Source organism: Salvelinus namaycush, chromosome 21 (assembly GCF_016432855.1).
Source record: "Salvelinus namaycush isolate Seneca chromosome 21, SaNama_1.0, whole genome shotgun sequence".
Lineage (NCBI taxonomy): Eukaryota > Metazoa > Chordata > Actinopteri > Salmoniformes > Salmonidae > Salvelinus > Salvelinus namaycush.
The window spans coordinates 24,465,220-24,493,219 of record NC_052327.1 but is presented as its reverse complement, the minus strand read 5'-3'; the positions used below and the strand labels follow the sequence as shown (position 1 = coordinate 24,493,219).

Sequence of the window (28,000 nt, the reverse complement as noted above, 5' to 3'; positions counted from 1 at the left end):
TAGAGCTAAAACCCAGCAGGCTCCCAAGCCCCTGGAAGACTAGGGTCAACTCTGGTCCTGCACCATAACATCTCTCTCCATCTCTCACTATTCCTCTCTATTTCTCTTTCTCTTCCCTGAGCTAGCCAGGACTCTGTCGAGAGAGAGTGTCTGAGCTGCCAAATGGCAGCGCTTCAGCTTGAGCAGTGTCTCTCAGTAGTACCTTTTCACCATTCATAGAGTATTCCCATAGTACAGAAGACTCAGAGTTACCTCTCTCTGGGTGTTTCTGAGGAGAGATCACTCTTCATGCGTGTTTGGGGGAAACTGTGGGCTGGATCTGGACCAAGGTCCCATTAGGACTGTAGTAGGTACGGGCCCAGACTGCTCTTAGATCCTCCTAGAGGACATTTACTGAACTCCAGGTGTTGTCTGCAGCCTATGGCTCATACACCAGGTGCTCGGGAGGGATTCAAGGCACTATTTGGACTGTCATATACAGGAATTATACTATTTGGGGAAAAAATACAATTTGTCACGCCCAATGAGGCATTTTCTTAGGAACGAGGACACAGTCTAAACCCCACTGTGTCATAACACATGCTAGATCCAATACAAACGGCGGCCAAAGTCTACAGTCAGTTGATCTTATTTAAATAGGTCTAGCCTGCAGTGGACCTGTTCATTCCTAAAAGACACTGCTTTCACAGCAGAGGAGGAAAAGCACTAAATTACACCCAATCAGGGCTCTACTCATCCTCCATTTAGCGCTTCATTAGAGGGGGAATATTAAAGTGTAGTCAGGCAGAGAGGAGAGCAGAGCAGGGTAGAGGTGGTTCTTTCTACAAACACAACTACCCAGTACTACTGCACTCAGCTACCTGCAGGCAACAGCACACAGCAACCCCATCCACACTCAACTGTACACACAGCTCCCCAGCTAAAACAAGTGAAGCTCGGGACACTACCAGGCCCCAGCCTCCCACACAGAGCTATAGTGCACTGGGTGTAATGCAGAAAAACCGTCCATCTCTGATGGAAGCAGACAGGATCATTACCGGCTTTAAAAAACTAATTTAGAGATGGGGGAGATTACAGACACCTATTGATTGGTCTGGGCTTTCCTGGAATGATTTATCTCCAAATGTTGCTAGATTATGTTTTCTAACCTTTATTTAGATTCCATAGATTCCGTTCCACTACATTTAAGAATGAAGAAGGCAATCATTGGGATAGAGTTCAGAGGCAATGCAGATGCTCACACTACACACTGAACCATACACCGTCTTGTTGCTATGGAGAGGCAAGGTAAGGGACGGGGAAAAGGAGGGGAATGCCAGTGCTGACGGACCGGGGTTTGGGGCTTGGCCCTTGAGATGTGGACACAGGACGGGATACAGATGTTTCCCGGAGAGATTGGTCCTGCGGGCGAGACCTAGCCCACATGACCAGAAACATACTCTGAAAACAGCCAGCGGAGGATAGAGACAGACCTCACACCACGATCACCAGGCAGCCAAACAAAGCAAGAGAAACAGACAGAGAGAAATTAAGAAAAAGAGAAGGGGGAGATAAAGATAACGATCATTAGAAAGAGATAAAAACACCATTCTAATAAAAGCGTGACCGTGGGGAATTGCTCGTCTTCATTAGCAGAGAGGATATATTTATTTATTTCCAGATGTCCTCCCCCTGCCTGCGTCCCATGTGTACAGAGCACTGTTCATGTGAACCCTGAAGCCAGCGGGAGGTAGAGAGAGTGGGAGAGTAGTGGAGGGGGAGACTGCTAAACAGAGGCAGAGAGAGTGGGAGTATGTAGCAGAGAGAGAATGTAAGGTAGGGGAAGTATATGCAGAGTACTACTTTATATACAGTAGGTCCCTCCCCTGTTTTTAAATTCCCTCAGAAGCTCTGTGACGTCATCATTAACCCACAGTAAAACAGCCCTGTGAGAGGAACGGGGGGTCTAATGAATCCAACATGTTTCAGTAAGTTACCTTGGATACCCTCTGTTTCCTACTTACACTGACCAGCCTTTGCCAAAACACACACCGGGGCTGTGAGAGAAATGGGAAACCGATACCTAGAACTCAACAACCAGAATGGGATCCCCGTTTGCCCTCCTCCCCTCCCAGTCCACACACCACTGAGGTGTGGTTCAGCCCCTCTTTCACCAACTGGGACTATTTCCGCAAATTAGAACCTAAGTTACAGACTGGGTGTACTCAGTATTGGTGTTCCTCCCTGACCAATATAACAGTCCCCTACCATCTCTTAACACCTGTCAGTATGAAACTGAGAGTATCTGAGCCAGATAGAGAAGGGTTAACTAAATACATGTTAACCAAAGTATCTGAGCCAGATAGAGAAGGGTTAACTAAATACCTGCATGTTAACCAGAGTATCTGAGCCAGATAGAGAAGGGTTAACTAAATACATGTTAACCAAAGTATCTGAGCCAGATAGAGAAGGGTTAACTAAATACCTGCATGTTAACCAGAGTATCTGAGCCAGGTAGAGAAGGGTTAACTAAATCCCTGCATGTTAACCAGAGTATCTGAGCCAGGTAGAGAAGGGTTAACTAAATACATGTTAACCAGAGTATCTGAGCCAGGTAGAGAAGGGTTAACTAAATACATGTTAACCAGAGTATCTGAGCCAGATAGAGAAGGGTTAACTAAATACATGTTAACCAGAGTATCTGAGCCAGATAGAGAAGGGTTAACTAAATACATGTTAACCAGAGTATCTGAGCCAGGTAGAGAAGGGTTAACTAAATACATGTTAACCAGAGTATCTGAGCCAGGTAGAGAAGGGTTAACTAAATACATGTTAACCAGAGTATCTGAGCCAGGTAGAGAAGGGTTAACTAAATACATGTTAACCAGAGTATCTGAGCCAGATAGAGAAGGGTTAACCAAATACCTGCATGTTAACCAGAGTATCTGAGCCAGGTAGAGAAGGGTTAACTAAATACCTGCATGTTAACCAGAGTATCTGAGCAAGGTAGAGAAGGGTTAACTAAATACCTGCATGTTAACCAGAGTATCTGAGCCAGATAGAGAAGGGTTAACTAAATACCTGCATGTTAACCAGAGTATCTGAGCCAGATAGAGAAGGGTTAACTAAATACATGTTAACCAGAGTATTTGAGCCAGGTAGAGAAGGGTTAACAACTCCTAGCTCCCAGAGGGAGCACACTGTGTCTAGCAGCATTGCAGGGGCAGGCTCCTCTCCTACTCCCTCCCTCTTTAAACTATTATTTAAGAGATTGAAAAAAACAAAGCTCCACACACACACACCTACCCAATCCTTGACACAATTTCTTTCTATATTATTGAAATGCCTCTGTTAATTGCTGCTCTGGCGGTGCGTGTGCTGCTATTTGCATTTCTGGGCCCTGTTAAGCTGTAACATCCTGACACACCAGCGAATGTAGCTGGGGTAGCGATGCTGTCGGAAACACAACAATCAGCGTAGCAGCGAATGGCACGGGGGTAGAGATCAAACGAGACCACTCTGGACGACCTCACAAACAGTGAGCGTGAATTTACCCGACAAAAAGCCCTTGTGCCCATAAGGGGGATGGGAGAACAGCGCTGTGTTCCAAACGCGCCCTTTCCAAACGCGCCCTTTCCAAACGCGCCCTTTCCAAACGCGCCCTTTCCAAACGAGCCCTTTCCAAACGAGCCCTTTCCAAACGAGCCCTTTCCAAACGAGCCCGTTCCAAACGAGCCCTTTCCAAACGCGCCCTTTCTAAACACGCCCTTTCCAAACGAGCCCTTTCCAAACGCGCCCTTTCCAAACGAGCCCTTTCCAAACGCGTCCTTTCCAAACGCGTCCTTTCTAAACAAGACCTTTTATTTATCCACAGAACGCAAACAAGGTGCGGGGGACCTCGGAGCACACACCCAGACCCCCGATCAGACAAAGAGCCTACCTCACTCAGCCTCTTCATTCAACCCCAAACACACACAAACAACTGTGCTCCGGTCTACCCCACGGAGGGCCTTGCATTGACAAAGAGACTGCTCAGGTACAGGCAGTAAAGACAGCCTGAGTCTGCAGCCATGTCCTAGCCCAGTGTTTCCCAAACTCTGTCCTCGGACCCCAAGGGGTGCATGTTTTGGTTTTTACCCTACCACTACACATCTGATTCAAATGATCAAAGCTTGATGACTAGTTGGTTAGTTGAATCGGCTGTGTAGTGCTAGGGCAAAAACCAAAAACGTGCACCCCTTGGGGTCTGAGGACAGAGTTTGGGAAATGCTGGGCTAGACCTTCTGTTAGTACACTGTAGAACACAGGGCTTGTGCTAGACACATATAGAAAGAAAGGACAGAGAAGGGAAAGGCTGCTACTTCATGCAGATTGGATAATGAACACTAACAGAAGGACATGTAAAGGAGTGTGTGTCAGTGAGAGAGCTCTGCAGACCTAACCAGAGAGCGGTCTCACCTGGGCCCAGCTCCACTGCAGCCGTCTGCAGGAGAGGTAGACACAGAATACGTAATGTGTGTGGAGCCGCTCCCCTGGCCACGAGGGGCGTGCTGCACAGTCCTGCTGCTGGCCCCCGGCCATTCTGTCTGATTAAGTCTTCTACACTTAAGGGATAAAACCTTGCTCTCCCTATCTCCCACTGGAAGCCATTAGCAGCACCCTATTTGCAGGTCCATGAGTGTGTGTGTGTGTTGTACAGAGCACGTGTGATTTGTATGAATTTTTAAATGCATCCGATAGTGTGTGTGAGTGTACAGGCCTGTTTGTGTATGTATGTGTACTAGTGTGTGTGTGTGTGTGTGTGTGTGTGTGTGTGTGTGTGTGTGTGTGTGTATGTGTATACTAGAGTGTGTGAATGCATTTCTTTAAGAACAAAACTGCAGCCCTACGCCCTGGGAGCCTACCCGGCAGGCAGCAGCAGTTTGTTACAGCCCAGAGCAGAGCCCCATTAGAGCCCTGCTAGAGCCTGAGCCGGACCCCTTCATTAAAATGAACTCGCACTGGATCCACAGGTCCACCGCCTCACCCCTGCACCCTCCCACCCTCCCATACCCCCTTACCACAACACCCTGCACCCTCCCATACCCTCTTACCACAACACCCTGCACCCTCCCACCCTCCCATACCCCCTTACCACAACACCCTGCACCCTCCCATACCCTCTTACCACAACACCCTGCACCCTCCCATACCCCCTTACCACAACACCCACTACGTCACCCTGCACCCTCCCATACCCCCTTACCACAACACCCACTACACCACCCTTCACCCTCCCATACCACAACACCCACTACGTCACCCTGCACCCTTCCATACCCCCTTACCACAACACCCACTACACCACCCTGCACCCTCCCATACCACAACACCCACTACGTCACCCTGCACCCTCCCATACCCCCTTACCACAACAACCACTACGTCACCCTGCACCCTCCCATACCCCCTTACCACAACACCCACTACACCACCCTGCACCCTCCCATACCACAACACCCACTACGTCACCCTGCACCCTCCCAAACCCCCTTACCACAACACCCACTACACCACCCTGCACCCTCCCATACCACAACACCCACTACGTCACCCTGCACCCTCCCATACCCTCTTACCACAACACCCACTACGTCACCCTGCACCCTCCCAAACCCCCTTACCACAACACCCACTACGTCACCCTGCACCCTCCCAAACCCCCTTACCACAACACCCACTACACCACCCTGCACCCTCCCATACCACAACACCCACTACGTCACCCTGCACCCTCCCATACCCCCTTACTACAACACCCTGCACCCTCCCATACCCCCTTACCACAACACCCTGCACCCTCCCATACCCCCTTACCACAACACCCTGCACCCTCCCATACCCCCTTACTACAACACCCTGCACCCTCCCATACCCCCTTACCACACACCCACTACACTGCATCGCGTCAAGCAGCAATGGTGCAGTCCGCAGCTAGACACACAATCAGGCCTCATGTACGCGGAACAACACACACACACCGTACCTGAATTATGGCGGTTTGATCTCCGCACATAAGATGATCTCTGTACACAGTTTTAGATCTCTATACATTTATAAAACAGACAGAGAGTAGAGAACACATCCCTCATCTCATCCTTACATAAACATGAAAGAGGTGAAATCATTACAAAACTCCAGCGTTCTACTTCCTAGTTCTATTAGCCATGTACAACAGAAGCTGTGCGCTACTTCCTAGTTCTATTAGCCATGTACAACAGGAGCTGTGCGCTACTTCCTAGTTCTATTAGCCATGTACAACAGGAGCTGTGCGCTACTTCCTAGTTCTATTAGCCATGTACAACAGGAGCTGTGCGCTACTTCCTAGTTCTATTAGCCATGTACAACAGGAGCTGTGCGCTACTTCCTAGTTCTATTAGCCATGTACAACAGGAGCTGTGCGCTACTTCCTAGTTCTATTAGCCATGTACAACAGGAGCTGTGCGCTAATTCCTAGTTCTATTAGCCATGTACAACAGGAGCTGTTCTCTTTTAGAAGCCTTTGGGTGTTCACTTCTCTCCAACTCACATACTGCACAGGGTCACACTGATAGCATGCATCCTGAACAAACCCCAGACAGACTGAACAGTAACATCTATGGGCTGCCTGACTATTTAGAATGGCTGATTACTGTCCTTTTTACTGATGGTGCCCTTGTGTCTTTTCAAACCAAATGGTCCTCTACGACCACACAGACACACCTCTGAGCTACAGGTGCAGCCAATGGCTTTACACAGACACACCTCTGAGCTACAGGTGCAGCCAATGGCTTTTACGTAGACAGAGCAGAGGGAAAGACAAAGAGTCTTGGGTTTCAAGATAATTAATAAAAGATAAAAGCCTGGCTTGTTCTGCATGGCTTAATGGATTTGAATAGCTGGGAGAATGATGGGGACACGCACAGTGCAGTCTGCATGTGATGGACCAAACTCCCCCTAGTGAACAAGCAATACTACTGACGACACCCATCTCCTCACACACACAGCCCTGCTCACATGATCTGACACACACTCTCTCTCTCATTTTCCTACACACGCATTCACTCAAGAGAGACTCATCCACTCGGTCTGTCTCATCCTCTCATATACATTCATACATACGAACACAGTTGGGGATTAGGGCTTGGTGCTAGACCGTGTTCACTCTTGCGGCTCACTACATCGTGCGCAAACACACAAAGACACGCGACTGGAATACAAGAGGATTCCTCTGCCAGTGATGAGAGCTGAACATCATTGTAGTCCTGACTAGAAGGCCAGCAACCAGGGCCGTCTGCAGCTAGACACACTGACTGGCACGTTGGGACTAACACAGGGGAGGACTAAACCAACTCACCACTAACAGCAAGACAACAACAATGTAGTCATAACTGAGAAAACAACAAGCCATTAAAAACTAATATCTACACAGCTATAAGTCATTCATCAAAGTGATGGAAGTGTAGAGCTGAGTGCTGCAGTCAATCTGTATCTCTATCCCCCCTCTCCTCACCCCCACTGCAGCTAAAGCTTCACCACAACGCATGCAGGGCCCCATTGTCTGCCCTGCCGTTCCCCACCAAACCATAATCAAACGACAACGTGCGCACAATGGCGGGGATGGCAATTCCCAGGGTGCTCCTCTGCGCTAGCTGTGTTCACAGAGGAAGTGTGGACAGAGGGGGCTGAGAGGGGCCTGCAGGGGCTCTTATCACTGCACCGGGTCACTCTGGCCAATCACACACTGGCTACAGGCCCAGGAGGGCGGGGGCCTGGAATTTCCTGCTGGACAGGACACAGGCACATAGATCCAACCCTCCCATCCAACCCCCACCCCTGTCCCCACCTCCTCCCCCTCGGATCCTGGGGGGCTTTCCCATTGGCTGGCTGCAGTGTCCCTCTGGTTGCCGGTGCTCTACCACTGGCCAAGCGTGATGCCAATCTGCAGCCCAAGCCATCCCCCGGGGAACTCTAACTTCAATGGTCTGTCCTCCAAGCCACCACCATGGGACAGCGACAGAAGCTGATTAACCAAATACTTTTATCAGCACTGAAACCGCTCTGCCGCACAAAACAGCCTTAAAAACACAAACCACCACCACTGGCCAGAAAAGCACAAATGGGTAAAGAGGGAACACAGCAGAGAGCTTAGATGGCAAAGAGAAAAAAACACAAAGCTTGACGGGGCCCACAGCTCTGCCTCCCTCACTGAGGGCATTGCTGCTCCAAAATCCTGCCGAGCTGTCCAGCCGCCGCCCCCCCCACCACTAGCCCCCTCCCGTAACCAAACACCCCCCTCTAACCCCCGCCTCTACAGGAGCATGAGTTTAGAGGCCAGAGAACTAGAGGACAAGCGAGAATGGCGAGAGCTGGAGAGAGAGAGAAAGGGAGGATAGGGGTGGAAGAGCAGAGAATGGAGGATAGGAGTGGAAGAGCAGAGAATGGAGGATAGGAGTGGAAGAGCAGAGAATGGAGGATAGGAGTGGAAGAGCAGAGGATGGAGGATAGGAGTGGAAGAGCAGAGAATGGAGGATAGGAGTGGAAGAGCAGAGGATGGAGGATAGGAGTGGAAGAGCAGAGAATGGAGGATAGGAGTGGAAGAGCAGAGAATGGAGGATAGGAGTGGAAGAGCAGAGGGTGGAAGAGCAGAGGATGGAGGATAGGAGTGGAAGAGCAGAGGATGGAGGATAGGAGTGGAAGAGCAGAGAATGGAGGATAGGAGTGGAAGAGCAGAGGATGGAGGATAGGAGTGGAAGAGCAGAGGATGGAGGATAGGAGTGGAAGAGCAGAGGATGGAGGATAGGAGTGGAAGAGCAGAGAATGGAGGATATGAGTGGAAGAGCAGAGAATGGAGGATAGGAGTGGAAGAGCAGAGAATGGAGGATAGGAGTGGAAGAGCAGAGGGTGGAAGAGCAGAGGATGGAGGATAGGAGTGGAAGAGCAGAGGATGGAGGATAGGCGTGGAAGAGCAGAGAATGGAGGATATGAGTGGAAGAGCAGAGGATGGAGGATAGGAGTGGAAGAGCAGAGAATGGAGGATAGGAGTGGAAGAGCAGAGGATGGAGGATAGGAGTGGAAGAGCAGAGGATGGAGGATAGGAGTGGAAGAGCAGAGGATGGAGGATATGAGTGGAAGAGCAGAGGATGGAGGATAGGAGTGGAAGAGCAGAGGATGGAGGATAGGAGTGGAAGAGCAGAGGATGGAGGATAGGAGTGGAAGAGCAGAGGATGGAGGATATGAGTGGAAGAGCAGAGGATGGAGGATAGGAGTGGAAGAGCAGAGGATGGAGGATAGGAGTGTGGGTGGATGACTAGCAGCGGTCGTGGGTTTTCAGGTTCGGTCTTCTCAGGCAGCTCTTGGCTGATGCCCTGGGGAGAACTTGGCTAGTCTGAGCCAAGCAGAGCTCTGTTAAGCGCACACCGTCTCCCTGGCTTGATCACTCACTCTCTCTTTCTCTTGCCTGGAGCATCCAAGCAGCAGCACCCACGCCAAGACTCAGCCTTAGCCCCAGCTCTACAACCAGAGGAGCACTGGCAGAACCAACCCCAGACACAACCAAAAAGAAAAGGCCTTTATCTGGTGGAGCAAGTCAATGGAGGAGCAGAATGCCTGACTGGCGTATTACATTCCACCACAAAGCAGAGTTCCACACCAGAACAGGATCCACCTGGCTGGTCTCCAACCAACACCAGAGATGAGGGGTGTCAGGTGTGGAAGGCTCTGATCACTCTCTTTAGCCTGGATCAAACAGACACACACACACGCACGGAAGAAGTCCTGTTCAAATAGGGTCGTAAAATCAGGGTCAAGTAAGAGCTGGGACACTGGTGACTCAGTGGAAGGGAGAAAACGGGCAAATGGAAGACAGTTTCCTTTAGATAGGCCAATTATGTTTACACTCACAGGATAGGTCCTGTGTCTTCACAAAGCTGTGGTTTTATCACACACACACACCTCCTCCCCTTTGTACACATGTCACACTCCTGACTGTGCTGTGTTTCTCACTCTTGTCGTCAGCAGGCATTTCCTGAAGAAAGCCCTGGGTGCTGTGTCAACTCTCCCCATTCCTTTTGATTCTGCACCGCCTGCACCGTCTGCGCCTGCCTGAGCCTGCCTGTTCTACCTTTGTCTCAGGGAGCTAAGGAATCCACACACTCAGCTTCAGAAACAGCGCCAAGAGCTTATCAGCCGACAACAAATCCACCCTTCTCAACACCAAGAGAAACACTCAGCTTTATATGTATATATACACACACACCTGTCTCCACTATGTTAGAGAGCAGACAACACAGTGGAAGATTAAAGGGCCTCTCAGATCTCCAATGTGGTTTTTCATCCTTCTCAACTGTCAGAGCAGAGAGGGAAATGATTTCAATATACCTCCAGCTTGTACATAAAACACCAGAGAGGAAGAGAAAGAATGTAGGAGGGAGGGAGGGAACGGGGGATAGAAAAGAGGACTAGAAACATTTGTGAAGAGAAAAGCAGACATGATTAAATCACAAGGTCTGCCTCCCGCTGTCATTGAGTGTGACACAGGTTCACAACAGGAACACACTGACGAGGGTGACGAGGTAATCACGTTCCAAACGCTCCGCTATGATGCCATCAAAAGGGGACGGGACAGAGAAAGAGACAGACTTATGTCCCTCCTCCCCACCCCCACCCCAAAAAGACAGCATTTGACTGGTGACCTAGGAGGAGGAGGAAGGCCTCTCTGGATTAGAGGCCCTCAGGAGACCCTCCAGGAATAGAAGTGCTGCACAGAGCTACACCACCACTGTACCCAACTCACAGCCGCATGTACAGATAGAGACCCGCTCATATAGACATGCACAGAGACAGGGAGAGACATACACATTCACATGTACAGGGGAAACACAGACACACAGGGAGACACACATGCACTTAGGCTGCGTTTACACAGGCAGCCCAATTCTGATCTTTTTACACCTATTGGTATTTTAACCAATCAGATCAGCTCTTCTGTTTATAAATGTGCAAAATATCAGAATTGGGCTGCCTGTGTAAACGCAGCCTTAGGGAGGTACACACATATTCACCGATCCAGACACACACACTGACAATGGCATCAGACTCAGAGAGGACTCGGGGCAGCTTGGGAGAGAGAGAGAGGCAGAATGGGGACCCTTAATTGCCTTACCCTGTAGTACAGTCTGGGGAGTGCTTTTTGACTTGAGATTCCAATTTCACACTAAGGCATTATTTAGTTTGATACAGACTGATTAGGCATTACAGCAGGCCCCTTTTTCTGGAGGAGCTTTGTGGCTCTCAAATCACTGGAGGAGAGATTAACTCTGCAGTCACGCTCCTTCTGAGACCCACAGCCTCACACAGCCTGCCACCTGCCTGCTTGGTGCGGCAGGAGAGGGTTCCTCTTATCCCAAACACTAACACATTCAACTTTTACTAGTCACCAGTCAGTCTCCTCAATCACTGCCGCTAACTTTAGTAGAGCCTTATAAAATCTGTTTTGTTTGTCAACTGCACACCAGCCAGAGACCGTTGTTTGATTAGCAATATACTGCAGAGTTTGCAAAACAAGTGGCCACTGGATTGGTGCAAATAATCATGATATCATTCTGTCAGATAGGCATGGGCTACTTTGTAGTTAACATTTCATTGAGAAGGTTTTTGGTAACCTTTCCATCTACCAGAAGACAGTTGTCATGACATCAGCATCATCGCTAAGTGGTAGACAAACGTGCACACACATAGAGGGGAAAACTCTTCAGAAAGTTGAAGGAAAATACAAATCACTGATGCATTTTGTTCATGTCTGACAATAATCTTGGGCAAATGAATGCATTTTCTAATAAATTCAATACATTTAGTTGATTTCCTACAGTTGAATTCCGTTTTAATGTCTGGACACCGTGAGTCCTACTATAGCCAGACGGACCGTGCTGAGAAAGGGAACATTTTACAGATGAAGTTGAGGTGAAGATGCATGACTATGGAAACCCCTAATAGCTTCCAACTAGTCCTTCACTGTAGAAGCTGAGCAGGGTATTACCATGGACATGGTGATGCAGGGCACCACTCTAATCCAGCCTCCTCTGCCCTCCCAATGTATGTTCGGGGAAGAGGAGAGGATGGTCCCTGGACTGCACATCAACACGGCTGGACCAGGGCTAGACTCTACATTTTTAAAGCAGAGATCCATCGACCAACACAGGGGCCCCACAGAACACAGCAATATCTTCTCACCCGCACTCCTATTCTCTTTCTGCAGACTCTCACGCTGTCTCTCAGCCGCTGTTTGATGGTGACATAAAGGATTTATTAGGGGAAAGAAAAATGAAAAAAAAATACTGATTTATATATTTTTTAAGACTTTTCTTCTCTTTCAACTCCTTCCTTCACACACACACACACACACACCTTTGTGTAGTCTGAGTGATGGACTCAAAAGCCTCAGACGGTCTACTCAGACTGTTGCCCTTCGAGTGGCACTCACAGACAGAGATGGTTTCAGTGGACAATGTTGGACAGATAGACTACTCTTCTTGTTGTTTGGCTGGTGGGTCGGCACAATCCTCATTAGACTACAAGCTAAACTTCCCCCTGGAAAGACTACTTCTTAAAGACAAACACATCTCTCTCTCTCTCACACATCTGCACCTCGTTCCCACACCCACCTCTATTCTCCAGTGGCTTCCAGTCACTCATGGCATTGGAGGTAGAACAATACAGAGCTGTGAATGGGAGCAGAGGCCTTCCTTCTCATCTTCACACATCTCAACATATGGACTCTGTTTCCGGCCATCAACGCATCAATTCACACGGACCCTAATTCTAACCCTAACACCTAAGCCTAAAATAGCCTTTTTCCTTGTGGGGACCAACAAAATGTCCCCACATGTAAGAATTTTCCTTGTTTTACTATCCTTGTGAGGACTTCTTGTCCCCACATGGATAGTAAATCCAAAAACATACACACAAAACTTCCCTGATTTAGATCGTTTCATTTGAACTTCAATAGGAAAATGACAAGAAGTGTGAGAAAGGAGGGAGACATGGAATGGGGGCCTTTTCACCCTCTCTCTCATCTGTAAGTAGCTCACCATCCAACAATGTGTGTGTGAAGTGAAAATGCACCACGGACAAGACTAACAGCAAATGAAAACATGTCAGATGTGTGCATGCTTTGTGAATGTCATTTTTGCTCTGAAATCGAGAGCGACTTTAATAGTGTCTTCCCCCCTTCCTCACCCTGCTCTTTGCACGGCATATTATTCTGGTCTCTGTAGGGGGTGCTCGCCATTTGACAGAGGAATTGAATTAAAATAAATCTGAAAAACACAAGTGACTTCATAATCAAGGACTAGCCATTCTCCGAGGTTGTGAGGCCAGCATAAAGGAAGGCTACAATAAGGGCTAATTCTGTCTGCGCTAAATACTAATGTGTGATGCGAGGTTCTAGGCAAGTGTCTAGCCCTGGGATAGAGAGAGGCTGCTTCACAGCTTAAATCAATTTGGAGATGACATTGCAAGCTGTATCAAGGCTCTATACTGCAAAACACAAAGCAGCGCATTTCTCAAAACACAAAGCTCAAAAGACGAGGCACAGTTGCAGATGGGGATATTTTTTGACGATATTACGTATCGTTTTAACAATATGGCAATATTATTTTGTGCTAGCCGCACCAACACTCCAGTATTTTTCATTCATAGCTTGTTTCTCCATCTTCTTTTAAAATAGGGAGCCAATTTGTTTTCAGCACTTTTATTTCCATGACTGATCAAAACTCGTTTGCTCTTGTCCTGCAGCAGACATATGGAGAGCAATATGTTTGGAACATCGAATTGCAATAAAATCATAGTATCGAATCACAATACATATAGAATCGTGAGAATATAATTCCCACACCTAAATATCATGATAATATCATATCGTGAGGCCTCTGGCAATTCCTAGCCATACTTTTAACCATGACTTTATTCAGGTTATACAATAAAGTCTGTGGCATGGTGCAGCATTGTCATGCTGATAGAATCAAACATGTAGGCTTAAAAGCCCAAGCAACAAGACCAAGACAAATATTGGACCACTGAAAAACATTTCAAAGAATAGGATATATGCTTCTGTTTCAAAAATATTTTAACATTCTCATACAAAATGTTCAGCATTTATTTAGCTGTATTTGTATTCTTTTTACTGCTCTGGGGTTATAATTATTGCTTGGATATCCTTATTTACTATTATGCATTGATTTCTTTTTCAGTCTGTGCACAGAACACCGGAAAAATGATTACTGAATTATCACATTATTGTAATGTTTGTTTATGGGTTAATTAATCCCGTAAAGGATAGGTTGCCAACTGACGATATGACACGAATATAAATGTCATTCATTCATGTAAAATACTTTGCTAATCATTACTAAAATATAATAATATACCTAATTACCACTTCACACTTGGATGAAGTGGGAGTTCTGTGTTTCTTCATCTTCTTCCTGAATGTACTTGATGTTTTGTGATTCAAAGAGCTATTTAATAACCCAACACAGCGAATGTATACACACAGCCCAGGGCACTCAATCCATTGGAGTAATTTCTCTCGGTTTTTAACTCCACACGTTTTTCAGAGGAAAGTTTCCAGGCGCAGTGGAATCAATAGGTTGAGCAGAAGGAAGCTATTGGAGGATTTTTCCTGATGCGTGGGCACAGTAAGTCTCCCATCTCCCACCCAGGACTGTTCCAGTTGCCTCCCCCTGCAGCTCTGAGACCCATACTAGCCCTGGAAGGAGCCCAGGACCCAAGCAGGATCCATTATCCAGGGCCTGGCCAGCAGGAGGCCTGGCAAGAAGTAAAAATCGAATCCAATTTATTCGTCGCATGCTTGGTAAACAACAGGTGTGGACTAACAGTGAAATGCTTACTTACGGGCCCTTCCCAACAATGCAGAGAGAAAGAAAAGAGAAATAATAGAAAAGTAAAACACGTAATACACAAGGCAGGCTGCAGGGGTCAGAAGGGGTCAACACAGGACCAAAGCTCTTCATTAATGACTTCGGCATCAGGCCCTCTCCTCTCCCCTCCCCTCCCCAACAACCACCCTTTAATCATCAGAGCTGGGACGAGGAGCCTTCCAAGCGAGTAGCTTCTCAATAAATATATGCATCAGCCAGGTGTGGCGAAGGTGCTTAATTGCCCCCTTTGCTTATGTTTAATGTACAGCCTACAGAGAAACTGTGGGGTCGAGGAGCAGCTGCCTAGAGAAAGGAGCATGAACACAACCTCACGGACATCATGGCGGGCCAAGGAGACAGAGGAGAGGAGAGCAGGAGGAAGAGAGGTGACAAAGACGGGAAGGGTTGAGGGTAGGAGGAAACTGAACAGGAAGAAATAAAGGGGGAAATGAACATGAAGACCTCTGCCTACGCTGTTGGACCAGACAAACAGCAGTGTTCTGCTAGTGCTGATCTGGCTCTTGTAGCAACCCTCCAGAAGGTTCATGGTTCTGGCCTTCTCTCTCTGAGGTCAAAGCAGAGCTGGGTCACAGCCCTCTGCCCACACTGGAGACACTGCACTGACATTTACACACAAAACCCATTAACACACTCACTCACTCACTAAACCACTCACAGGCTCACAAAGAGCTGCGCTTGACATATCCCATTTACGGAGCCTGCACCTTGCTCAGGCGTTTAGGCCGGTTAACTCTGGGTGTCTGCCACAGATCAGCCTGGTTCAACATCAAACAACAGGTGGGCCATTCCAAACGTCCTCAGGTTAACATTGCACAATATTTGACTGTTCTAATTTTTTTTTTTTTTAAAGAACAGCACACGACAATGAAACAAAATAACAAATCCTACATCTACTCCCACACTTGGCTTGTAGGGTAGAGAGAGCATTGGCCGTTCTGAGGCTACGGTCCTGTACACATCATTTGCACAGGAAGGAGCCGATTAGGAACAAAACTTTCTGAAAGCATTGTTCCAACACATTTTAATCCGCCCAATGCAGCAGCACAATCAGAGTTTGAGAGCGAGGGACCTAGGAGAGGACAGACTCCACAGGGAGGTACTGGTGGGGGAGCTGTGGTTGGCAGGCTGGAGGGGGGGGGGGGGTAGAGGGTGGGGGGGGGGGGGGGGGGGGGTTCAGGGGGAGCAGTGGAGAGGGAACCAACCACACAAACATAATTAATAGCAAAAGTCACCCCGGCGTCGCTCGCTCTTTAGAAAGGAAGCGCGGAGCGGAGAGGGTCCTGAGCGGGCAGTGGTTACGGCCCAGTAAGTCTAGAGCGCTGATAAACCCTGGTGCTAAGCCGGTACAATGGCACAGCCTACGACTGAGCTCTTCCATTAAGACAGATCCTTCCATACACACTAGCAGGCAGGCTGCTGATAAGGAGTTGTCAATGGCAGACACACTGGTCGCAAGGGAGCTCACCCTGCCTGGGCACACACATCTCCACACCAGTAGGGACCGCTGTAGAGTAAGACTCTACACTATAGGAAGGCTGGCTGCATCACCGCTTGGTTTGGCAACTGCTTGGCATCCTACCGCACGGCGCTTCAGAGGGTAGTGCATACGGCCCAGTACATCACTGGGGTCGAACTCCCTGCCATCCAGAACCTCTATTTCAGGCGGTGTCAGAGGAAGGCCCTACTAAATATTGTCATTGACTACTGCCACCCAAGTCATAGACTGTTCACTCTGCTACTGCGCGCCAAGTCTGACAAAAGGCACCTGAACAGCTTCTACCCCCAAACCATAAGACTTCTGAACAGTTCATAAAAATGGCTAACCGGACAATTTACTTTGAAACTCTTTTTTATTATTTGTCTTAAATTGTTTTGAGTCCATTGCACTGGCTATATGTACACTCACTAGACTCTACCCACACACTAATACTACACTGACACTCCAACACACACACACTTTACATACACTGCTGCTACACTGTTTATTATACGTCCTGATTGCCTAGTCACTATTACCCCTACCCACATCGTACACATTCACTCTGTACTGGTACTCCTTGTATATAGCCTCGTTATTGTTTTTATTGTGTTACCATTTCCTTTTTTTCATTTCAAAAATATTTGTCTTACTTTTTAACTGCATTGTTGGGATAGGGCTCATAAGTAAGCATTAAACCGTAAAGTCCACACCTGATGTATTCAGCGCCTGTGACCAATAACATTTTATTTTGAAGGAAGGAAGAATCAGATTCATCCCTGACAAGATCTTTAAAATAACCGACTGATTCTAAAGCGACGTTTATTATAAGTATCAGACCACTATAAGCAGTTTATTCCATTTCCTATTTCAATGACTCATGTAACTGAAGAGCACTGTACCTTTAAAAAAGACCCCCTTTCCCCATCTTGAAAAATGTGCAAAATCCATATAATATTGTGCAAACCAATAAGCTCTATATAAAAATAGACGACCGCTGTGGCTGAACAATGACCAATTACTTTTTTGGTCATATCAAAATACAAGACAAAAATCGCTCTCCCTGCTGTGTAGTCAATGAACATTTTACAAAGGCTTAGAAAAATCTATTTTGTGGTTCACCTACCATTAATACAGGGCAACAGTCTTCTATACTCACAGATTGAAAAAACTATTGCTAAAAGACATTTCATGCATGCCTGCCTGCTGCTAGTAAACACAAAGGCACATAAAAGTGTAATATCACTGTGTGTGTATAATGTGAAAGAGACAAACCGGACTTTCTCGCTTTATTTTTCCCTCTTACGCGCGCGCACACACACACACGCGTGCGCATGAGAATAAAGACAGGAGAGCAGGCTCTCATCACTCAATCCGCACTGTGGTATCTCACTTCACTGTTTTATAACAGCCTGTTGACCAATGAAACTTTGGCTGTGCTACCAAAAGCCTAGGTGACAATAAAAATGCCATTTAATGTTAAAATAGATGGTTTTAGGAAGGCAGAGAGAGGGGTAGAGGGATGCCAGGGATATGCTTCACACACACACTTCCTGAAAAACGAATCCACATCAATCCATAACAATATGCAGCAGTAACACTTTCAATGAGTTGCTCGCCTGTATATAATTAACACTATAATTACTTGAGTACCAGCATTGTTGTTACAGGGTGCTCAATTGCTTTGAAAATTGCATAGTTTGTGTTATAACAAAATATGTAATAAAGAACAATCCCTTTTCTTCTTGTATAACAAAAAACACTCAACTCTATTGCTATGCAATTACTGAAGCGCTATGTCACATGTTAATACAATGTTACTACTTAGGTAATTACAGTGTTACTACAAAGGTGTACGAGCAACTGAATAATCTAACCATAATGTAGATTGAGAGATGATTTAACTGCACAAATAATACAATCAAGTAAACTCTATTATGTCAACATAAAACTGGCACACAAAATGAATATCTACACTACAGAATCTAGAGAAGAGAAACATTACAATCTCAGCCAGGTGGAGCTAAATAAATAGATTAAGATTTTTGAAGATTTTACTGCAACTTAGAAAAATGTTGAATTGATAGGGGAAGCTGGTGTAAACAGTAGTACTGGTGGAATTTGCATGGAAAGAAGGGGGAAAGCAGAGGGGAGGTGGAGCCCTAGACAAGCCTTGTTCCAACGGCTCCTTCTCCTCCATCCCAGGTTAAAGGTCCTATTTGATTTGATTGACTAAACAACACTGTGGAAAATAAATAAGTGCTCTCTCGCTCCCTGGATGTCATGTGCACTCATTCCCGCTTAATGTCCTGTAAATGAAGAGGATTTATTAATGTGTAATTAAGTAATAATCATCACTACATAATGCATGAAATACTCATGGGGACGGGGGAGATATGAAACAGAAATACCCCGGCCAGGCACTCTACGCAAAGACACACATTAAAAAGGGATTAATCGGGAGAAATACTATTTTGATAAGAACCACTCGCTCCCCTCTCCCCCCTCCCCATTAGTAAAACAGCCAATCATAGCTATTAATGCAACCTCAATTAGCCATCTACAATTAGGAAAGAAAATCCCCCCCACCACAAACTACTGATGATAACAAGGATTGGTGGTTTCATCAAATCCTTTTTCATCATAGCCGGTTGACTGTGTGTAGCAAAAGAGGAATAAATATGAGTCTCAATGTGTTGAATGACACTTTAATAATGTTTACATACTGCTTTGCGCATCTCATATGTATATACTGTATTCTATTCTACTGTATTTTAGTCAATGCCCCTCCGACAATGATCAATCTAATATTTATATATTTCCTAATTCCATTCTTTTACATTTAGATGTGTGTGTACTATGGTGAATTGTTAGATACTACTGCACTGCTGGAGCTAGGAACACAAGCATTTCGCTACACCCGCAATAACATCTGCTAAATATGTGTATGTGCCTAATACAATTTGATTTGAGCATTGGCATTGACAGGCACTCGTAGGAGTTGAGTGAGCAGGTGAGAGACAAGAGGACACGAAAAACACAAATAATCCCTGGTGCATGCCCTGTACCACTGACGCTCACTCATAATTTGAGAATATGCCAGTTAGTGAGAAAGGTGTTGTGCGGAGATAGCAACAGAACACATCTTAGTTACACATAGATCTGGCCTCTGGCTGCTGTGCATCACTGACTAAGCACAAGCTTTGTTTATTCAAAGCCACAAGCTGCCACTGCCAAACACACACACTCAGGATACAAAACAGTACAAAGACTAGCTATCTTTATGCAGAGAAATTGGGATTTGTTTTCACATGACATATAGTACATGTACAAGTAACTGTCAAAATAAAGGAAACAGCGTCTTAATAGGGCATTGTGCCACCACGAGCTGCCAGAACAGCTTCAATGCGGCTTGGCATAGGATCTACAAGTGTCTGGAATTCTATTGAAGAAACGCAACACCATTCTACCACAAGAAATTCCATAATTTGGTGTTTTGTTGATGTGGTGGAAAACGTTGTCTCAGCCACCACTTCAGATTCTCCCATAAGTTTCCACTTGTGTTGAGATACGGTGATTGACACACCCGCCCACCATGCTCCTTTGAGACCCCTCTTGAGATCTTTAACTCTAGCCATAGCAGCTGAAATAAAAGGAAACTGGGCATTTTTATACATGACCCTAAGCATGATGGGATGTTAATTGCTTAATTGATTCAGGGACCACACCTGTGTGGAAGCACCTGCTTTCAATATACTTTGTATCCCTGATTTACTCAAGTGTTTACTTTATTTTGGGAGTTACCTGTAAATGCCTTGTAGTTAGTTCATTAGTATTAGTAATTGTTGAAATAATCAAGTGATCCCTTTCCCACATTCAGCCTATATGTGATCATTTTAAAATGTCTTGCTTTGAACCAGTGTATATTTTAGTAGACACCAAAGGTATCCCGAGAGGTCATGACACCAATCTCTGTTGACTCAGACTGGGTCATCAACCCAGTTTCAACTTGCCATTAGTCTTGGTGAACCATTCACTGCATGTACAGAGAGCACAACTAACAAAACAATACATAAATTATTAAAACAATGTAGGCTTTATAACCTTTCAACCTAAATAAACCATTGCACATTGTTGCCATCAATTAGAACAAAAAGACAAATTGGGGGAGGGGTAATAATTCGGGACCACATGGCCACCCCATTGCCCATCTGGTTTCCACAGAGGCAAAACGAGCCAAATGCCCCTTGCCCGTCCACTTCACTGTAATGGCTCAGTATCATCTCGCTCTCAGTTCACGGATGCGGTCCTATTGAATTTGACTAGAAAATACAGGTTACCAAGAAAACGGTCTAGCAAGTAAAACACAAACCAATAAGCCTATGCTTTAATCATGGCGATGGAAAAACAACATATGCAAGATGTGGGAATGCATGGGCATAATGCGCGTCATACACAGCAAGGGTGACAATCAATACGCACACCTCCACGATACAGGTGAACAGTAGCTAATGAAACAAACACATTGCAGTCTAGTCAAGTAACAAACGTGGTCACAATTTTAAATCAATTACGTAATCAACGGACCAGGGAAGACCCGAGTCACTATTGCAACACTACAGAAAGTTGGCTGTTGGACCGGATAAAATAGGCCTATCTATTATTTCCTCCTCTTTAAATTGCTTAGGCTTTTGTTTGACTATATATAAATAAAACACTGATGATATTTAATCGTTGAATTTCATAGTAGCCTAGGCCAAAAGGTAGTCACGAAATCTTATTGGTCATGCGAGAGTTTGTCCCCATTAAAACAACTTACCTTTTACGGAGCGCGGTTTGGCCTGTTTTCGTCTAGACATCTCTGGATTGTGAAAGTATTTTCTTCTCGAATCGATCTCTAATGTTTTGCGAAAACAGTCATATAGATGGATACTTCAGCTGGCGTGTTTTTCACTTCTTTGCCTGTTGCAATGCGGCAACTTAAGTCTCTGATAGTATCCTATAGTCCAGTTAAAGGGGAGGTGAGTAGCCTATACAATTTGGAGCTGTGGAGAGGCGCTGCGCCCGGATACTCCAGCAATTTAACTTCTTCGGCTGGACTCAACCTGTAGAATTAACGGAATAACGCGTCTTTCTTTCGGAGTCCGTGACGACAGTATCTTTTGCTCCTTTACGTTCATAAACACCTTAGCTATAGCGCGACTTAATCGGTAGAGTCCAAGTTTCAAGAGGCAGCCAACGCCAAAATGACAGCCATGCGGTAACACCTGATCGGGCCGTTAGAAAGGTGCCAATACATCAAAATACGATGACATTGACTATACAATTATAGAATTCCGTAAAATCAAGCGTTACGTTGTCTTCTTTTCCTCTTCGTCTTGAGGGTTTGTTGTGCAGTTCTCGGAATAAGTCTCTTTTTCACCCTAATCTTGCGAACACCGAACCTCCCTTCGTCCGTTATTTTTCAGAAGGTGGCATGGGTAATGCAACCTTACCCAGCATTTTCACCCCTCGGGGTTTTGCGTTTTTAAATCCTGAAATCAGTCAAATGTTTGTAGTATTTAGCCTCTCTCTACCTTTTTCTTTGTCCTGACTCTGGTCTTCCCTCCGCCTTCCGATCCGACTGCTGGCGGGGCTGCAGCGCAGACACACATAATAAAGCCAGGCTTGGCTGGAAATGTAGCCGTGTCCCAGCAGGAGGATGTGAGAGTAGGGTCCCGGCGGGGGAGCGCTCTGATCCCGCAGGGAGCTATGCACAGCCTGGGTTGAACAGACAGAGAGAGCCAACAGCACCAAACCATGGTCAGCCATGGAAACTACAGCTCAACTTGGAGCACGGATCGGGGCCAAAACACGGAGCATCAAAGAATTCTGCACAGCGCATGAAAAATACGGACCGGATTCAGTTTTAGTCCTTTCCATCTTAAATTGGTTAGTCGTGCGCTACTTTCTCACTAGGGGTGACGATTGCCAATTATGTTGAAATTCTTTTTCTAAAAGTCGGTGGTCGTGAAATGCAACCTGATATTTTTACATACATAGGCCTAATTGTTTATATTTTATCATAAATTAATCTGACTGGATTGTATTTTTTATATGGGGCTATATTGTTAGTAGTGGCTTTCTAAATGCACCTAATGCAAATATAAATCCATGTCATGTAATTATTCACATGTTTTATGTATTTGAAATAATCGGCCTAGCAGTGTATTTATGTTGTTTTATCAAAGGGGTCTGGGCCCTCACTCGTGGTAAGCTTAACCCTCCGACAGGACCTATTAGAGGGCCATATGTTTTCAATACCAACGGAACTCATGTCAGGAGTTGTGTTGGGGCAAACTGCTGAGCCCTAACTGTTCAGACTAGGACTACAATTCGTGTGTTTGTCTCCTACAGAAAAGGGACATGTTGCCAATATGAGCCAGAAAAATATTTAAAATCACATGGTGCTTTGTTATTTTCTCTCCTGCACAGTGTGCTCTTTGACCGAGCTAGAGCTGCCCGAACGTTGTCATGGATAACTTGGTGGGCTCCCTCCCTGTCTTGACCTGCGGGGTGTCCTGCAGATTGAGCCTCGCCCCCGTCGTGAGACGGAGCGGCCTTTAAAATTGACCCCCGTTGAGGTGGGGGCCCCTCTTGTCTCGTCTGAACTCCCCCTGAAATGAGCGCGCGCCTGGAGACCGCTTTTAAAGCGCTTGTGGCGTCCCAGAGAGAGGCCGCTGGCACACAAGGGTAAAATCTCTCCGCAGTGGTCCCTTATTCTTCGATAAATACAAAGGAGGAAAATAGCCCACATTACAAGCTCCTTAAGGGTCAAGGACAGCCGAGAGATGAATGGTTTCTAAAAGTAGTATTGTTGAATCACATAGCACGCGATTACACCCTCTGTCATCGTTCGGATTTGGTTTTATAGAGCATCAACCAGCTTTGAATAAGGCTAAAAGACATGTGGCTGATATTAATTAAGACAATCTCTGGTCTAGCAGTAACAGCGCAGGGACATATGAATATCCTGCTTGCCATTTTGATTCCCCACACTGGGCCAGTAGAACCATTAGGCAAATCTAAAAGGGCTGTGGAAGTATTAGGAGAAGGGACATGTAATATAGTTGAATAATAATGCTGTTCTGTTTAACTGGATTTTGTGTTAGAAAACCAGTTTAGCATATTTGATTTGGGGATGTCTACATAGTTCATGTAGGCCTAAATTGATTTAGATCAGCATGTGAAATGTGACTGCAATGTGCATTTTACTGACTCACATTACAATGTAGACATCACTGTGTTGTTGCTTGATTTGAAATGCTGTTTGATTATTGGTAACACAGTTAATGATGACACATGAAAACTGACAAGGATGTGAAGGAGCACACCAATACACCTGTCACACAAACCATAGACAACACAGTTGATGGAAACAACAGTCAGTTTCCTGTCTGTCCCTCTCTCATTGCCTCTCCACCTTAAATACATGTATATGGTGTAGTAGGACTAGCCTCAGAAAGCCCTGTTAAACACTCCCTCACTGTACTGTCACAAGCCTGGAGAGTTCATGTTATATTTATGTTGCCTACAGCGGATTCTCTCTGTTCTGTTCAGCTGAACTCTTGCCAGCTCTGCTAGGCCCCCCCCCCCCACACACTTCCACAGACAATGTTACATCTCATTGGTTTTGCCCTAGATAAGCTATTTTTAAAGGAAATAATTAGACATAACTGATTTAAATACTGCAAAGCCACACTCTTTTTGTCTCGTAAGCGTGGTGTCTGTGTGTGGATAGTGAGCAAAAAGGTGAGAGCAGAGGAATCATTTTGCCTCTAGTATCTTTTTTAATAAATATGCATGGGAAAATACACATTTGACCAATATTTAACTGTATATTCTTTTGTCACTTAAGATTAATCCATTTCCTCTGACTGTGTTAAACTCCAGCCAAATGTGCATGGAGGAATTCTTTGTTCTGCTGTTGCTCAGGTTCCCCACCACAGTTTGGGGTTTGGCAGCACAGTGATTTCAGATGCTCTACACATGAACAGGCCTCCATGGACCAGAGAACAATAATGATGATGAGGGGAGATTGGAGGAGGAGGAGGGTGCTGGTTGTTGGGATATTCATGTATCCATGTACAGAGGGGTCTGAAATTGACACCCTTGATAAAGATGAGCAATAATGACAGTATAAAATAAATGAATCAAATACAGAGCAATATTGTATGCTCAAAAAATGGGAAAGATATATTATTTTCTACTAATACAATTGCTCAGAGAAATTGATTTTGTTGAACAAGTAATACTATTTCTCAAAAAGGTAGGGATCAAAATGATTGACACCCCTAAAGATTCTTAGAAATAAAGTAGTCAAAAGTTTAGTATTCAGTCCCATATTCCCAGCATGCAATGACTACGCTTGTGACTATACAAACTTGTTGGATGCATTTTCAGTTTGTTTTGGTTGTGTTTCAGGTTATTTTGGCCCAATAGAAATGGATAATAATGTATTGGGTCATTTGGGAGTAACTTTTATTATAAATAAGAATAGCGTAGGTTTCTAAACAGTTCTACATTCATGTGGATGCTACCATGATTACGGATCATCCTAAATGAATCGTGAATAATGATGATAGAGAAAATTACACAGGGTCAAAGATCATAGCTCCAAAACATGCTAACCTCCCCTGTTATTGGTAATGGTGAGAGGTTAGCACCATTACCAATAACAGACGACTATATTTATAAGAATCTATAGGGGTGTCAATGATTTTGACCCATACTTTTTTTAGAAAAAAAAAATTCTTCCACTTATCAATTGTATTAGTATAAAATTATATTTCCCCATTTGTTTTTGCGTAGAATATAGCTCAGTATATATTATTGATCATGTTTATCAAGGGTTTCAATAATTTCAGACCCCACTGTACATCTATTATGTTTTCCGTTTGTTAAGTTATAACTTTTTCATATTTTCTCCCCACCTAGAATATGCCACTCAATTCATGACTTTTGTGTGAATGCACATTCAATGCGATTTCTGCCCATACTGTGTTTAAAAAGTGTGTTATGTGTGTTTTTGGCAGTGAAAGGGGGAAGAGGAAGGCAAGGATGACGGCACTCCAGCGAAAAAGCTTTTCTGGTGAGCTGCAACAATGCACTCACTCCCACGACATCAGCTCTCTGTAGGGAGTCTCCTCCTAATTTCCTTCATCCATAATAATAAGAGCTACATTAAACAGTGCCATTAGTGCCAGCAATTTGTTTTATTCTCAACAGAAAGAGAAATGTTATCTGTGGCGGACAAACTTAACCCAATTAAAGCCTTTTGTGCACAGGGGCTTTGCCGGATCTGTCACTGATGTTGAGGAACTGAGGAATGGCGGCACAGTCAAGCCAACCAACTTTGGGGAGGAAAACTGAAGGAAAAAAAGAGAAAAGAGAAAGAGAAGCATGTTTTTGCCAAATAGGCAGAGGAGAAAAAAGGAAATGTGTCTTGAAGAATGGATGGAAACAAAATACACAGCCTCTCATCTCTCTGTACTGTGTGTTTGTGTGAGAGAGAGAGTCAAAGAGTGGGTGACTTCACTCTTATTCCATGCATACACTTCATACCACAAGACACAAATACATGCAGACTACAGTGCACATTTCCCCTCAATAATAAATGTCCTACAATACACATGATCAAAATGTACCAGAGACACGTGCTCAATCATAATATAGAGGCTTTCTGATTGACCCTCCATCACATTTAAATGAGAAAGGGGCATCAATCTAGACAAACAAAGCTACCTACCCCAAATCAATCAACCCCACCCCTTATAGATACCCACACATTGTAATGTTAATGGTTGTGATAACACCTTCCAATAACGGGGGTCTAATTATCAACATGTTTGGCTGTTAGAGTGCCTACCTGGCACTCATCCGTGGCAATGGCGGGGGGGCGGAACTGGAGGATCCTAATGAAGATCTCATTCACAGCAGCACACACAGGCCCAGTGTGGGGTAAAGGTAACGAAGAAACAAGTCCTATTAAGAGCCAACTGCAGATCAGATCCTGTGAATTCTGACACAATGGTGCCAGGAATAGTCATAGTGATACATTTTGATTGATATCCAATTGTGAACTCAGGAGTGGAAAGTATATGTAGGCTTCAGGGGAGGGCCATCCTGTGCAACAAAAAAAATCAGTTCTCAACATGATTACTTCCTGTACGTAGGCTTACATGTGCAAAAACATGGGTTAAAAGTTGGAGGTATGTGCGCAATTTTTTTTGTATTTAAGCGGTTGATTCGTCAATCTGATTATCCATCTTTCAGTCTAGCCATTCTTCTGCTTCATAGCTTGTTTTTCCCTTCTCCCACAAAGCTCCAATCAACATTTCTCAGCTGGTGAAATGAAGCATAAACATTTCGCTATTACTTCACAGCTGCAGCTGAGGGCCTGTGATCAGGAATGGGAGACAAACAACTGGTGAACATGCCTGGCCACACACGTCCACCCACTCATACAGTCACACAGACTCTGTGTGCCACTATCACACGACTAACTCCTAAACTCAACACCACAATCACACCCTACCACCAACACACACTAACTCTAATCCACCCATGACTGTGTGCATCCTGCAATACATACAGACAAATAAGAACAAACAGTAGTAGATTTTCCCCCCCAACTTGTTCTTCAGCAATGTACAACCGACAGTGTACTGGAAATACATATACAGTCTGTATCTCAGCCAACAATTACTTTGTTTCTCAGCACTGATAGACATTTTCTGAAAGTAAAGTTATTGGATTCAAACTTTGAATAGAGCCATCATTACTGTTATATTGGGAAACAATATTTATTGCCTATGTCCTCATGTAAGCCTCAATGGTGTTCAGACTGGGTACATCTTAATAAACTTTTTTATGCCACAGAATCAAAACATAATACAGTTGCCATGGTGCACAACATGAAATGTATGAAAATAGAATTGAAGAGAAGTTGCTTTCATTCTCAAAAAGTCTGGCACCTTTATCTGTTGCAGAGCATTTTCAGTAACAAGATTGTTTCCCTGTAATCTCAATTATGAGTTCAGTGCTTCTTCTACTTAAACTAATACAGAACAAGAAATTACTAAGAAAGCAAATAATGAAAAATATTACAGGCCTGTGGCAAAACAGCAATGAAAACATTTCAACTGGGACTTCTGATATAATAGATTTTAGCCTTTTCATTTCAGAGAAGACCTAACATTTGATATTGGCGATGCAGCGGTTTCAAAAATAAAAGATGAATGGCTCTATAGCACCATCTAGTGATAAAAAATGGTTTGATTTTACAACGTACCACTGCCTAAGGTTGGAATAGATACATTTGACCTCATCCATGTTTGACAAACTCAGCAAAAGAAGAAACGTCCCTTTTCAGGACCCTGTCTTTCAAATATAATTAGTAAAAATCTAAATAACTTCACAGATCTTCATTGGGTTAAAGGGTTTAAACACTGTTTCCCATGCTTGTTCAATTAACCATAAACAATTAATGAACATGCATCTGTGGAACGGTTGTTAAGACACTAAC

General features: G+C 45.0%; 1 protein-coding gene across 1 annotated transcript in view; it reads right to left on the bottom strand.

Moving 5' to 3' along the window:
• Nucleotides 1–22,225, bottom strand: part of LOC120066224 (zinc finger protein 423-like) — a 139,684-nt gene extending 117,459 nt beyond the window's left edge. Inside the window, exon 1 of the mRNA XM_039017435.1 lies at nt 21,254–22,225. Coding sequence (XP_038873363.1) covers nt 21,254–21,293 — 40 coding nt within the window. The 5' untranslated portion in view covers nt 21,294–22,225. The remainder of the gene's footprint in view (nt 1–21,253) is intronic.
• Between the last annotated feature and the right edge of the window lie 5,775 nt (nt 22,226–28,000).